The sequence below is a fragment of the Cydia amplana genome, chromosome 18 (assembly GCF_948474715.1).
Source record: "Cydia amplana chromosome 18, ilCydAmpl1.1, whole genome shotgun sequence".
NCBI lineage: Eukaryota > Metazoa > Arthropoda > Insecta > Lepidoptera > Tortricidae > Cydia > Cydia amplana.
This window is the reverse complement of record NC_086086.1, coordinates 14263385-14275984: the sequence shown is the minus strand read 5'-3', so window position 1 is coordinate 14275984 and position 12600 is coordinate 14263385. Positions and strand designations below refer to the sequence as shown.

The 12600-nt window shown below is 41.9% G+C and overlaps 1 protein-coding gene across 2 annotated transcripts; it reads left to right on the top strand.

Annotated features, from left to right (window-relative positions):
• Nucleotides 1–368: 368 nt before the first annotated feature.
• On the top strand, nucleotides 369–11809 carry LOC134656381 (mucin-5AC-like). 2 transcript variants are annotated; one of them, XM_063511896.1, is made up of 8 exons: nucleotides 369–547; nucleotides 624–1559; nucleotides 1769–1870; nucleotides 2825–2896; nucleotides 4593–4699; nucleotides 6083–6138; nucleotides 9888–9975; nucleotides 10348–11809. In XM_063511896.1, the coding sequence occupies exons 1-8, from the start codon at nucleotides 461–463 to the stop codon at nucleotides 11705–11707; spliced, it is 2808 nt and encodes a 935-aa protein (XP_063367966.1). In that variant the 5' UTR covers nucleotides 369–460; the 3' UTR covers nucleotides 11708–11809. The 2 variants fall into 2 exon arrangements, with proteins under 2 accessions (XP_063367966.1, XP_063367967.1); XM_063511897.1 differs by lacking the exon at nucleotides 2825–2896.
• The last annotated feature ends 791 nt before the right edge of the window (nucleotides 11810–12600 follow it).

Sequence of the window (12600 nt, the reverse complement as noted above, 5' to 3'; positions counted from 1 at the left end):
GGATTTTACCCTGGCTACGAGATCTTTAAGCCAAAGAAGTTTGACCATTTTTAGCAGCAGCGTTTCGGCACAAGCTTTAAGCCCTTGCTACACGGTCGCCGACAAGCCTTCTAACCGTCTGACCTTGGTCTGTCCTTGATCAGTTTTGGTCAAATTTTGTTGGAAACAACTGTCTACACGGTCCGTCCAAACCAAGGCCACGCGGTCTGAGGGGCTTGTCGGCGACCGTGTAGCAAGGGCTTAATGCGATAACAATCGCCTCCATGCGACTAAAAATATCTGCACAGCGCTTTATATCGTTTGTCTCACTATAGAATAGAGTTATCTGTGGCAATGCGTTTGAGAATTTAAAAAAAACTAATGTCAATTTCGCGTCAAGTCGCGTCCGCTTATTTTCTGAAAGATGCTTTCTATAAATTAAGAATATTGAAGTGAAATATAAAAATTAATTGTTAAAACTATGTCTGGAGGATTAGTTGAAAAAGTATACATAGGTTTGGACAACGCGCCAGCCGCCTTCGACATAAAAGGGCGTATTCTTGGACCAGTATGTTACAGCTTTCATCTCATTAGATTTCTTGTATATATGAAGGCGAATTCTATTAAGACATTTTGTATTTCAGAATGGAACCAACATAGAATATATCCGCTCAGAAACGGGCGTGTTAGCCGTGCTGAAAAGTGAGAAATTCGAGCCGCTGCATTTAGCTCTGCATCACACGAGATCTGAGGCTTTGGCGGCCGCTCGGTCGCTAGCGCTGAACCTGATCGAGACTATTCGTGCTGAATTAGCCCAGTGGAGCGCGCAGCAGGCTGGGGGCCCTCCGCCGCCGCTGAATGTGCCGCCACCGACGTTGGCCACGACAACTGCACCTCCGCCCGTCCCGCCCCCTGTAGCCACCGTGGCGCTCTCAACTCCCTCAACACTAACATCCCCAGCACCCCAGACGGTCAACCCACCTGTTGTCAGTGTAGCTCAGTCCACAACTCCTTTAATGACAGTCCGGCAACCGACAGTCTTACAATTCCTGCAACCGCAGCAACAATATGTGCTTAATCAGGAGAACGGTCAATTAATACCCATAGTGCAACCTGGGATGCAAGTGTCTAATGCGGGAAACTTTACTCATTTGCCAATAGCGCAACATTTAAGTTCACTACAGCAGCCTAATTTTGGTGGGACCCAGATTGTGGATTTATCTAGCATGCAGCCAGTAAACGTGACTCAGTTACGGTTGAGTGGTGGGCCGTCTTCCATGTCAATGATATTGCCGAACGGGTATTCGTTTCCTCAAGCTAGTTTAACATCATCTGACACGACAACAGTGAGTTCGGCGACAGCTACTCCTGTCGTTTGTGCCGCTCAGAGTACAAATGCCTCCCAGAAGATATTGTACAGCACGGACAAGGGAGACAAGGATGTGAAGTACCACATCCAAGGGGACACCGTGCAGTGGGCGATGCCGGGCTCGCAGACCATGTTGATCCCGTACCAGCAGTTACAAGATCTAACGGCTAATCAGGGATTGTCTAATTTACAGCATCAACAATTTGTTTCAGTAAGTATTAGAAATATAACACACTAGTTAATTAAACCCGTTTCTGACTCCTGAAGAAACAACCTGCAGAGAGTTTTATGGTTTATGTATCCTTAAGCTCTTATATGGTGAATCATTGTTTATTCCTATATATTTAAGATTTCTTTCAATGGTTGAATTAATACATACACAAAGTCAGAATATTTAAAACAAAAACCTTGCATCAACAGATAGCACCTGCCGGTGGCTTGCCTCAAACGTCACTCCCGCTGAGTGCAGCTCAGTTCCAGCAGCTTCAAGCCACGGGAACTATTATGCATCTTAATCAGAAGGTAATATTATTTACTTCTTTCCTTATTTCTCATACATAAATAATAATTGATTAGCGGTTGAAACAAAAAATCGTATATTATGTGTGATTTTTCTATAGTCTGTTTTCAAATTTGCCGCCTTTTTCTACTGAAAAGGTTGCTGTGCCAGCATTTCAGAAGAAAAAGTTCATTACCACTACTTTTGAGGTTAGAAAAATTCTTAAAAAGACGAGGTATATAGAATGTTCCTCTATAAGAGTCAGACCAAGAAAAGTCTGCAGCAGATTTGATAGCCCACGCAGTGCAAGTGTTATTTTAAACGTCAAACTTCTATGAAATTATGACGTTTAAATAACACTTGCACTGCGTGGGCTATCAAATCCGATGCAGACTTTTATTGGTCCGACTCTAATAAGACTGTCTTCATACTGGTACCGCAACTGGACTTGTCAACGGCGTGCGAACGAGACAACGCTATAGACATGTATGGCGCTTTCTCACTTGCACATCGTCTCCGTATCCGGTTTCGGCGCCACTGTCATAACTGCCGTAAAAGTCTAATGGCGTTATTCATAAACGCGTTACTGGCCTGAATTAGCTATGAATCGTTTGTCTATAAAACATAATTTAACTAAATTAGGCCCGTAAAGTTTTATGAATGAGGGGGTGAATTTAAGCCATACATAGTCTGTTCGGAAAGAGAAGAGTTGTGAAATGTATTGGGCCCCATACATTCCACGACTCTTCTCTTTCCGCACAGACTACAATCTACAACAAAGATTTTCTTAAACATATTCTTGATTGTTTTATTCTAAGATTGATAAAATGGAAAAGTTGAAAATATTGACATTCAATATTCCTACTTAATGCCATAGATATAAGATGTGTTTTCCTTTTGTATGTATGAACCATTTGTCAATATAGCAGTAAGTCAGTTTTAATTGTATGGACTACATTTGTATGAATTCCCTACAGCCAATAGTGAGCAGTGGCTCACTGATAAATATAATATCAACTGGGCAAGCGTCGTCACCTCAAGTGTTATCTGTGAGCATAATAATTACTACATGTTGTGCCAACCCACAAGCTTACTCTAATTTCTCTTATAATATTAATAAATATTTCTGCTGGTGGTTTTCATTTTCACACAAATATTAAGCAAGTAATGTCTGTTGGTTATTTATATTTTCTACACAGTTTTAACAGCTTTTTGGTGTATTTTCTTAATATTTTTCTTTTATTATTGTTTTATTCAATCACATTAACTTATTTGCGCCAAGTATAAGGCTGCCTTTCCACTGAGGCGGAGAATATCATTGATTGTAATCCAGCAGAGCGGATAGATTTGGATTGAAACAAATGATACTATTGTTTCATTCTATCTAGGTACTGCTTTATGGCGCAGATCTTTAATTTTTGTCCACCTCAGTGGAAAGACTGGAAGGCCTAAACATTTATAGAATGATCGCGAATATTGAGATTTCCTAATACCTCTTTTTGTGTCTAAGATTTTAATACGAAAACAAACTAAAATTTACACAAAATGCTAGTTTGCTATTCATACAAATAAGTTACCGTAATAATTAACCAATTATTACAGTTATATTATAATTATGAAAATGTTACCCTAAATACTCCAAAAAGCCGTAAATAAATTTTAGTGTAAAAATTTACCTGCACACACATCCACCATAATGAATAGCCATTCTAAAAACTATTTAATAATGGGGTTGGCCGGTCGAAGTATTTAGCAGATGGCGCCATCATAGCTTGCCCTGTCAATCCCTAGACTTTTGTCATATTTTCGTTTTTTTTAATGCCCTGGATGCCAGCCGTTTAAGCCAAATCTCATAGAAAAAGGGGCAAGCTATGATGGTGCCATCTATGCAAACCTTTGACAGTTGCCAACCCCATTTCTTATTCACTTCATTTCGCTTCACGGTTGAGGTCTGTTGCAACATAGTTGGTTTACAGGTTATACTAATTTTAGTTATCCTAAGTTCATAGGTTAGTGCTTGAGCTCACAGTCTCATTTCGGCTTTAGATGTGTCACTGTTTAGTTTAACCGTTAGAAATCTTTTAACGCCATGCCTATCCTGTGCGGCGCGTCATAGTGAACCTTGTCGGAATGCACGAAGGTTGATATTGGGCTGTACCCGCGCGCGTCAGTTGACGTCTTTGGCGGTGAAAGGTTTTATATATGCAAGAGTAGCCATGTAGAACATACACTGTCTTTTCCTGCAGAGTGAGACTTTTGCAAATCTTGCAATTATTGACGTATATCTCAGGACAATATGAATGGGGCCAGTACAGCGGTGTGACACCGCTACAACGCGATTGCATGATGAGTTCGCATCACGCGCGCGATTGGTCGCAACTAGTTCCGTTAGACTGCACGATTGGCTCGAATTCGTGCCATCGTGCATTCGTGCCACCGCTGAACTAGTACCATTTTTAATTTTTTAGTGCCCGTAAGGCCCGTCCTGAGATATACGTCAATGCTTGCAATTCTACCAAATTCCATTGAATGTAGCTTATGTAGCTATTAAATTAAACCACATTCAAGTGAGTCACACTGAAAACGAGTCAGAGTATATACATGTGTGATACCGTTCGAATTTCCACTCTTCACTCTTGTTCTGCGCGTATATTCCATAATTATAAAAGGTTTTTGCTTCTCATTTTTAACTTTCGATGTTGTTAACAAAGCATAATACTGAAACACTCACATCGACTTTTCCAGAATTCATCGACACCAACTAAAAATATGAATCAAGAGAATCGTGGGCAAAAGAGACTGTCTGATGGCACGCCAAGTCAGTTGCAACTACGGCCTATTGCACCCGCTGGGTATGTCATAACTATAAGTGTAAGGCCTGAGTGGACGCTCGAGTTGTGCGTGCAGCGGGGCGGGGCGTGCGGCGTGCATGTTAAATAAATGCGCACGTATAGGAGCGGCCTTAGTGCACGCTGCTCACATCACGCGTGAGCCCACAGCCACGCTGCACGCCCCGCCGAACGCTCCGCTTCGAGCGTCCACTTACTAAGATTCTGAAAAATGTGTTTACTTTGTGTTACTAATACAACTTCTCTTTCAGATATTACGAAAGACATGAAATCGAAATAATCATTGTTAAATATCGGTACTACTTTGATAAAAACTCGTATACTGTTATGTGAATCAAAAGGAAAATCGAAGTCCGCAAATTGCGGGAATTTTTCTCTTGTCACTCTAATTACGCCTTCATTGGACTAAAAGAGAAAGTTCCCGCAATTTGCGAATTTCGGTTTTCGGGGTAGCCCCTTTGGTATATATGTATGGGATGCATACAGAGTTACTGCCTTTCTATTTTGAGTAGGAGTGTGAGATACGAGATTTTTTCAAAGTAGTGCCGATATGTAGTAGAGATTACGTCTTGAAATGATTTTGAGTCTTTCGTGAGATAATATTTGCAGAGATAATCCTTATACAATCGAAATTATTTTCAAACTACAAAAGCATTTGGCGTTACTATTGATATTGAAATTATTTCTGAAAATATCAAATATAATTTACAACGGCTGCGGGAAGAAAGATTTTGCGAAACCTCGGTTTTGAGTCGTCTTGTGCTGTTCTGGAAACCGCTAAAATTATTCTAGTCTATAAATTTAGCCTCCGGGACGAAATTAAAGAATTTATTTGGGCGCCAGTTCTGCAAATTTCATGGGAGAATCTTGGGAAAAATTTCGCAGCGCCATCTGCAATTATTTTGAAGAACTTTCAGGCGCCGTGTTATGGGAGAAAATTTCGGAGCGCCATCTACAAGATTTCTTGGGAGACTTTTCGCAGCGCCATCTGGAAGTTTGTTTGAACTTTCGGGTGTCATCGAAATGTTTCTTTGGGAGTATTGTGCATGTGTACGATGTGTATTGAAAGTTGTGTGTAACCATAGAGAAAAAAAAATACATAGAGTGCTCACTCCATACATCAGTTTTAGTACCAAAAAGACTATTAGCATCTAGCATCGAGTAGCGGAACTATCAGTACTGCTACTTGACAATAGATGTAGCACCGACCGGAAAGTCTTATGCTGTTGAGATAAGACTTTCCGGTCGGTGCTACATCTATTGTCAAGTAGCAGTACTGATAGTTCCGCTACTCGATGCTAGATGTAGACACTGAAATTAATAGTCTGAACTGATGTATGGAGTGAGCACTCTTGTCTTACTATATTTCTCTATGGTGTAACGCAGATCGCAGGGGCCGGACAAGAGCTCGGCCAGAGACTCTCGCACGTGGACGACCGCAGGTATTGATGATTTCTAGCCGGGACCCGCGATAATGTGTCTTTCACGTCTATCTGACTCATAGACTAGGAATCCTCTAGACTGAGTTTAGAGCAATTATTTCGTGAAACCGATGCTGCCAAAAATACGGGGGTGCGGCCGGTGCGGGGGGACGACGTGAGCGAATCCCGTGCCGTGATTGGTCCGTTCAAAGACACGGACCAATCACGGCACGGGATTGACTCGAAGATGGAGTAAAACTACCGTATAAGTGGCAGAGGGGGTAGCGTTACTATGCTCAGTCTAGAGGATTCCTAGTCTATGATCTGACTACTAGTCAAATCAGTTTCTTTTTTCGACCTGTCAAAACGACTTGCCACTATGGACTTTATATGAAACACTAGCATGTGACGTCACAATCAAATAACTTACTCTTTATAGTTTTATACGGGTTTAAAAATAGAAATTGTGTCTAAAAATAACTGCTGTCTACGATTCTATATTAATCTTCTGATCAGGCGTGGTGTAATTGGCGTAAAATAATTTATTTTATGTACAGTCAAATACCAAAGTAATAAATTTAAATTTATTTTAAATATAGTAATATAGGTATGCATTTTTGAGTAATCCTAAAGAACTGCAAGATGTAAAAAAATATTGCTTACATTCGGAAAACCTGGTACAAAAAAGACCTCGTGAGTCGTACCTATTTTTCTATCTGTAACAATCCCTTAGTAATAATTATTTGTTTATCTGCCTTTAAATAAACCTATACGACTATCTGATTCGTTGATTTAGACGTGAAAATTACACATTATTGCTTTTATTTCAAATTTTAAGCTTATCGAGTAGGCGTAAATTCTGTTCCACTTTAGTCCTCTAATTTACTTATACTTATTTTTTGGCGTAATCAATAATTTCTCTTTGTGCATGTTGTGCGTAAATGTACCGAATACCGACTAATTATTTAAATTCTAAATAAGATGTTAAATGTAATCGCGCGCAATGCGTAAATGTGCTTTTTTACAGTTTACTGTTCCAGCATTATTTTCTTTCTTATTCCTGTTCTAATTTTATTCATGCTTTCTATAGTGTCTAACCTCACACAGGTAATCTAGACTTGATCCAGAGTAATCTAGACTAACGTCTGTTTTATCTCAGCTTATCTCATTCGATGCATGTTTCTGAGCCCAGACCTACCATTTATTATGATTTTTTCTTCTTATTTTATGTATGACAGGATGTACGTGGTCTTCAGTTTTTACTTCAATAATCCAGTCACAAACATCAGGAAACTGCGGCGTGCTTCTGTTAAATGAATTTACCCATTTCAGGTCTTCAACTGAATCAACATTCTGCTGCTCTGGAGATTTACTTAGAATTTACCGAGTACTAGTAACTGACGATGAACTTTTTTTCATATGGGCTACCGGAACTACGGTTTACTTTTGCCAGAGAATGCACCAAATCATAATCAACCTGCTGAGATCGTATGCTTTTAAATTAGGGCTAATTTTGGCGTATAGCGTACGTAAATGCGTAATCTACTTTATGCAGTTGGCTTGGTTAAAATAAGTTTGCAGTGTGACTGAAAAGTCTTAGTGAAGAATCTTGGCGTAATAAATTGCATGGCGTAGTGTAAAATGAAGGCCTACAGCGTAAATGAAATAGCATTGAGCGTCTTCATCTTACGGGCTTCCTAAATTGAACATATCCCGCAAACGCGTAATTGTCGTTATCATTACTATCATATATTAGCAGCAACTACGCAGCGAGAAATAAAATTTATTTATTTAATGGAGGAGACCATAAGAATGTAGCATTAGTGTATTAGATACAATTTTATAGCGGTAGCGATGCGCCACAGTATTTAAGTAATAAGTGCCAATACAATACCCCATATCATAACTCCATATTACAGAGACAAGTAAACATAAGCAAAGTAGATACTGGCATGCAGTGTCATTAAACACGTAGCCTCAACCGTTTTTGCTCCTGTACTAATCTCTCCCGACCGATTTCGGTCACGGCGACTGCTTCAGCTGCGTTGGTAGTGTTTATTGGCTCACATGTGGCTTGTAACCGATCTTATTTAAGATCCGAGACAAAGACAAAGACACATCACAGCATCACACTTCGGACACTGGCGATCAAATGTATGAAACAAACGCGTTCCTACGCACACACACACAGCCTAAGCTCGTGTAAGTGAACGCGTACCATGCTTGTCTGAGTGAGATAAGACATTGTAGGGTAACTGTGAGGAGAGCGGGTGGGCGGCACTTTCAACGGGAGGCAGGGAGTGTCCATACTGTACGCTAGTACTCTTTATTATACTGTGACAGCATTGTCTATTTGGTGATCGGGGTTTTCAGCGCATCCCGTTAGTCTTCTTCCTTAGGGGTTTAAACTCATCAGTTTCTTAAGCGAGTCCAATGCATGAGACGATGTCTACGTTAGCTACGGCGGTTGTTAATCCTTTGAGCGCCATGCCTATCGTGGTCGGCGCGTCATCGTGAACCTTATTGGAATGCACGAAGGTTGATATTGGGCTGACGCCGCACGCGTGAGTTGACGTCTTTGGCGGTCAAAGGATTAAACGGGTCAGACTGAAGCCGGGCGTCGAGTAGTTTTAATCCTTCTTCATGGATTACTTTGTCGCATGCCTAATTAAGACTAAGCCTTACAGATTGCGGATAATCTACATCCAGGTTCAGGGGATTCAGGCCTTCAGAGCCCAACCAGCGTGCCTGCAGGTTCCTGTTTATGCGATTAGCAGCGATATTAACTTAACTTAAATGTAGTTTAATGCATGTTTTTATTTTACGCGGGATATTAGAGTAACCAGTACCAGGCGTGGCTCACTCCGCGATTTCGTCGTGTCGCTACAAGTACCTACAACTCCTAGAAGTACATGCGGCCCCACACCAATTTTGGCGTGTACCCATAGTAGTTGCCGCGCACCGCTACGGAACGGACGCCTGCTCGCGCTTGCGCCACCTAGCGGTCGTATCTGTCGTAAAAGACGCGTTTTGTTAGAGAGTGAATCTTCTGTACCTACTGTACCTAGTACTATTATTTATTCTGTGCCAGTACAGATAGCAAGCTGCAGGCGACCGGACATATCTGCATTTAATACCTATAATAGGTCGCGCGTGCAGTCTGAGGATGCCGAGGCTGAGGACTCGCACCTGAGGCAGAGAAGAAAGGCATTGGGGGTTTATTTTGCTTCCTCAGAAGTCGTACGAGACCATACCAGCATGCGAACCTTTTCACTTAAGTCTTACCTTTGTAGCGCTGCGCCGACCACGTCTAAGACTCCAAAATACTACCTAATAACAATTTTTCCTCAGCAAGTGTTCCTGTTGCACGTGCCATCGCAGTTGTCTGACAATTTTCAAACCTTATTGCATGAACATAAGGTGCAGCGATGGTCAATTAGAGTATTGCTCTTAGTTCAGGCATTGCGAAGCTAATAGCATTCAGTGACAGTAAAATCTTGATCTCAAATTTTTACGAGTGTTTAGAACAGTACTCATTTCGCTATCACTTTTGCTAGTTTTTTCTGAAGGCTGCGTTTCCACTTCGGCGGAAATGAGAGGAATCAACCATGGTAATCCAGAGAAGAGATGAATCGCGACCAATGGTTAATTCCTCTCATCTCCGGTCGTCTTCACCTCAATGGAAAGGTAGCCTAGCGCTAGCGGCATTGCGTAGTAAAGCGTTGCGTGTATAAGGTAATGGAGGTTGTTGTAATAGTTTGTTATTGCAGCTAGAGACAACACGGTGGTCAGTATGGGGATGAAGATTAATCCGGCACACGGCACCATCATACACGTGTCGTCTGGACAGCAGACCAAGTAAGTAAAGTTATATCCAGAGAAACATACCTAGGTATATACATTTTTAATAAACAGACAGGCCCATACTAAGCATAACTATTTGACGATGCGGCGTCGATTTACAAACATTCTCACTCGATCATACATAGGAAACGTCCATTGATTAGGAACGAATATTCATTAAAAAAAACACTAGTAATTGCCCTTCCCGAGATTCGAACCCAGGGCCAACTTATACAGGGCTAAACAGGCCGGTATATAAAAAGACACGATATATGAATTAGAGTTATCCATTGTATATTTTTAAAGAAAATAATTACAATGAATACTATATCTTGATTTTCGCAAACCATCTTGATTTGTATTAATGAGCATCTCTTCCTTCCCCAGCGTGTCAGCCGCCGGAGTAACGCAAGAGAACACCGGCATGTACATCCGGCAAATGGAGCGCAGCGCCATCCAAATACAGAGCAAAGACAAGCAGGACCCCAACAAGCTGCAGAACCAGAACGTGCAGATGATCACCGTGCCCCAGGGCATGACGGTCCTGCAGAACCCCCTCAACATCGGCCAGATGCCCATGATCGGCCAACAGAACAGCCAAGTCTACATGATCCCTGCCAACCAGCACAACATCGTCCAATCAGGCCTACCACCAGGCCTGATTGGTCAGCAAGTGCTGCAACCGGGACAGAATGTCACAGTCATGCAACCTAACCAACTGATGCCTAATGGCGTCCAATACAATATGCCTTTGATGCAAATGAATTTGCCACCTAATTCACATTACATGCCTGCGGGAATTAATTTGAATACGCAGCTGTCAGCACAGCAGCTAAACGCAGCTTTAGCCGGTCAGCAGCTAAGTAACCCTAACATGGCTGTGTCTGGAACTATTCCTTTAGTACAAGCGCCTCCGCCAGCCTCTCCAATGCCTCAATCTAATCCACCGACCCAACAACCGGTCCACCAAATAATGCCTCAAAACTCCACCTTCATCACCCCCACGTCTCAATATGCCGGTATGCCAGCTCAATACATGATGCAGTCTAACTCGGGAGCTATAGTTCCAGCCAATAATCCAGTGCAGTACACCGTCCCGGCCAATCAGAGCGCGAATCCACCGTCAAACAACGGTAACGGCCAATCAAATACGCCCACGGAGAATGAATCCACCAATGGCACGAATCAAACCAATTACATAACCTCATCGTCGCAGGAAAACTATGCTATGACTCAGAGCCAACAGCAGATAATGACCAATGATGGAGCAGCGACGCAAACGTTGACCAATCAGCAGACTCAACAGAGTTACACGACCAATGGCAGCAACCCTCAAACGTATAACGTAAATCAGACAACAACCACGCAGCCTCCAGCCACGTACCAGCCTACAAACGGCTCGAATCCCCAAGCTAACACACAGAACTACACCTCTTCTACACCTATATCGCAAGCGCAGTATTCACCGTCAACCACACCAGCGCCTAACCAAACTTATCCAGCAACTAATCTCCCAAACATGCCTAATGCATTCCCACCTACCCAAACCCAGAACCCATATCCCAATGCGACAGGGCAAAACATGGCAGCGTATGCTAACAACCAGTATCAGTTCACTAGTCGACCATGGTTCAGGCCTCGGTACGGGTCTCCGCAGGGCTCCCCGTACGGCGCCGGAGCCCCGACTGGGCCTCCGATGCCGGTCCCGCCGCCCGCTGGGAACTACAACTATTGGCAGGACAGCTGAGAGTTGGAAAACAACGTCTGGGAAGAGGGGCAATCATTACTGTGATTTGATGCAGTATTAACGTAAGGATTACGTATAGAAACTCTTCAACTGTTTACAAATAAAATGGGTCACATTATATGGCCAAAATGTCCACTGCTGGACAAAGGACTTGCCAGAATCTCTATAAAAAGCGGAGCATTGCCTTTAGACAAAGTGATTGTTTATAGAATTGTACATTTCTGTGTACTTAAGGACGCTTAGCACGACAAATTTCGTAGTAGGTACAACTAGCAACACAACTGTACATCGGTGGACCTTATTACAAAACGCATTAGGTCCATCTATGTATGTACAGTTACCAGTGTGGGCGATGGTACATCAGTATGATGCTACCCCTTTTTGAATGAATCCCAGGCTGGATCTTTCGCTTCTTTCTGTATATAAGTGAATCGAACCCCTAAAATATATGAGTGGACTGAAAAGATATATATATCTAGAGATTCTATACGGAGTATTAATGTACCCTTGACTCAGACGTTGAAAATGTTCCACCGATTGTAAATACATCGAGTACCTATTTGTAGTTTTAAGAATTGGGACACTAACGTAAGTTGTTACGGCAGACTGCTTTAATAAGGAAAATGTAAATTACATTTATGAAATGTAAAGAGAACGTGTAAATAGAAATAATTATAATTATGAAGTATATTATTTCTTAAATGGTGTTTTTTTTTCTAACTAAGCATTGGTTACCTTGGACCACGCTTACTTTGCACAAACCGGGTTGCAAGAATGCATATTTTATCCTCATAAGCTCCATACTTGAAGTAGCACTTGGCATGAAAACTTATAGCGAAAAAAAAACTAGAATGCTCAGCACGAGGTATTCCGTACATTGACCCGCCTATTTC